The 2,730-nt window shown below is 61.0% G+C and overlaps 2 protein-coding genes across 2 annotated transcripts in view; both read left to right on the forward strand.

Annotated features, from left to right (window-relative positions):
- The window catches only part of ENH_00055320 (hypothetical protein, conserved), a gene marked incomplete at both ends in the record, with an annotated part of 6,378 nt that extends 5,830 nt beyond the window's left edge, over positions 1–548 (forward strand). The window contains 2 exons of the mRNA XM_013581574.1: positions 45–189; positions 400–548. Coding sequence (XP_013437028.1) covers positions 45–189; positions 400–548 — 294 coding nt within the window. The remainder of the gene's footprint in view (positions 1–44; positions 190–399) is intronic.
- A 324-nt stretch (positions 549–872) lies between these two features.
- Positions 873–2,204, forward strand: ENH_00055330 (hypothetical protein, conserved; the record flags this gene model as incomplete). The annotated part of the gene is made up of 1 exon (XM_013581575.1): positions 873–2,204. One exon carries the CDS (start codon positions 873–875, stop codon positions 2,202–2,204), a length of 1,332 nt encoding a protein of 443 aa, XP_013437029.1.
- Between the last annotated feature and the right edge of the window lie 526 nt (positions 2,205–2,730).

The raw sequence follows: 2,730 nt of genomic DNA on the forward strand, positions 1-2,730 counted from the left end.
CTGCAGTTGAGGCCGTTGCGTTTTGCTGCTTGCTGCCTCCTCAGGAGGAAGGGATGGCGGACTTGGCGCAGCAGCTGCTGCAGCAGCACCAGCTGCTGCTGCAGCAGCAGCGGCAGCGGAGCAGAGAAGAGAGGCGCCGGAAGGCCGTGGAGAGGCAGCTGGAGACGGCCCAGTGGGGCGTCGTCACGGGTTTGTCTTGCTGCTGCTGCCGCTGCTGCTGCTGCTGCTGCTGCTGCTGCTGTGGTTCTTGGTGCTGCTGTTGCTTCTGCTGCTGCTCCTGCGGTGCGCGTCCCGCTGCTGCTGAGGCTGCTGCTGCTGCGCTGTCCTGTCCGCGTTCCCCCGCCTGGGCATCACTGGCTGCTGCTGCTGCTGCTGCTGCTGCTGCTGCTGCTGCTGCAGGGCGTCGGGAGCGGAAGCCAGTGAACTACCTGGAAGTTGAGGGCGAGCTCGACGAGAGCAGCAGCAAACCGATCAACACAGCAGCAACGCGGGAAGAGCGGTGGCGGGCGCGACTGGAGAGGAAGGCAAGTGGCTACTTGGCTAGCTAGCCAGCTAGCTAGCTAGCTAGCTGGCTACGTGGCTAGCTAGCCGGTTAGCTATCGGGCTAGCTGGCAGGCTAGCTAGCTGACTAGCTAGGCGCAGCTGCTCCGAGGAGCAGATAACTAAAGAGCCACTCTTAGCCTTAGAACATTTCTGTAGATAGCCAGCTAGCTAGCTAGCTAGCTAGCTAGCTAGCTAGCTAGAAACGAGCTAGTAGCTAGCTGGCTGCCTGCAGCTGCCCTTGAGGCAGCTAGCTGTAGAGCCTTTTAAACAGCTCTTTCGTGCGTCTTTCCAGCTAGCCAGCTAGCTAGCCTGTGGCGGCAGCCAGGAGGATGCATGCGTTTGCTGCTGCTGTTTGCTGCTGCTGCTTGCTGCAGGTGTCGGAGATGGACGCAGAGCAGCAGGAGGCGGCGCTGCAGCAGGAGGAGGAGGAGCAGCAGCAGCAGCAGGTGCTGCTGCAGTCGCCAGCAGCAGCAAGCACGGGCTCCCGCTCCAGGAGGTCTGAGAAACGAACCGAAGGCAACAGCCGCAGCAGAGTTCGCCACTCGCAGCAGCAGCAGCAGCAGCAGCAGCACAGCAGCGCGCGTCACCAGCGTGCGAGCGCAGCAGCAGCAGCAGCCGCAGCAGCAAGTCCTGCTGCTGCCGACGGCGACGCAGCTGCAGCAGCATTAGAGGGGCACCGGCTGCGGCTGCAAAACTACGAGCAGCAGCAGCTGCTGCTGCAGCAGCAGCGGGAAAACGTGCGCAGGAGAATGCTGCTGACGCAGAAGCAGCTTGCGGCGCTGCAGCAGCAGATACACCTCAGCCCAGTGGAGCTGCAGGCGCAAACAGCAGCACTGCAGCGGCAAATGGCGGAGGAGCAGCAGCAGCAGCAAACAATTGACCAGGAGTTCGCTGCGCTGCAGCTGCGAATCCGAGAGCTGACAGAATCTCTTGCTGCTGCTGCTGCTGCTGCTGGGGGCGCTGCAGCGAGTCCCGCACCGTTGAAAGCAGCAGAGCACACGCAGCAGCAGCTGCTGACCCCGGAAGCAAGCAGCAGCAGCAGCAGCAGCAGCTGCACAGGAAACGGCGACATCCGAAGGGCCACTGCTGCGGCGCATCAGCAAATGCATGCAGCAGCAGACACGCTGCAGCAGGCTCCTGCTGCCCCCCACTTAGCAGCAGCAGCAGCACTTGATGCTGCTGTTCCTGCAGCGCCGCAGCAGCAACAACAGGCACCTCCCAGTGCCGCAGCAACTAACTTGTCACAGCAGCAACAGCAGCAGCAGCAGCAGCAGCAGCAGCAGCCAGATGTGGCTACAGGCAGCGAGTTTTTTTCCAGCGTAACTTGCAATGGGGCGCTGCGGCGGATGCAGCCGGATCTGGCGGGGCAGCAAATACAGCAGCAGCAGCAGCAGCAGCAGCAGCAGCAGCAGCAGTACGTAGTGTTGCCGCAGCAGCAGGACCTGCTGCTGCGGGAGCAGCAGGACCTGCTGCTGCGAGAGCAGCAGCACTTGCTGCAGCAAGCCGCAATGGCCCAACTTGAGGAAATGAAGCAAAATGCAGGGCAGCAGCAACAACAGGAACAGCAACAGTTGCAGCAGCAGCTGCAGCAGCAGCACCAGGAGCAGCGGGCGCTTGTGAACAGTGATGAGGGCGGCCTTGCAGCAGAAGGCGCAGCTTGAGGCTGTAGTCACATCTGGGGTTTGTAGCAGCAGCAGCAGCAGGAACAGCAGCAGCAGCAGCAGCAGCAGCAGCAATCAGCAGCGCCGTTGTGTGCAACGGCGGGCACTTAACACTCAGGAATGCTTGCGTCTGCTTCTGCTTCTGTGGCTTTTGCTGCAGCTGCTGCAGTAGCGACAGAGGAGAAAGCAGCAGCAGCAGCAGCAGCAGCAGCAGCAGCAGCAGTGTCGCTGCTGCTGCCGCAGGGCAGCAGTTGCTGCAGCTGTTTGCCACGCAAGAGTTCTCTTGATGTGAGATTTCTTAGTAGCAGTGACAGTTTTGCTGCTGCGGAGCTGCTGCTGCTGCGGTGTGGCCAGCAGCAGCAGCAGCAGCAGCAGCTTGTGCTGCTGCTGCTGCTTCTGCGGGAGCAGCAGAACCACTGTTTAGGCTTGAGGGATGGCTTCTTGCTGCTGCTTGCCGACGCAAGCAGCAAAAGCCTTTGCAGCAATTTTATTATATTTAATCTGTTAGAGAGATTCTTTTAGGAGG

This window comes from Eimeria necatrix, genomic scaffold (genome assembly GCF_000499385.1).
Source record: "Eimeria necatrix Houghton genomic scaffold, Enh_scaff452, whole genome shotgun sequence".
NCBI lineage: Eukaryota > Apicomplexa > Conoidasida > Eucoccidiorida > Eimeriidae > Eimeria > Eimeria necatrix.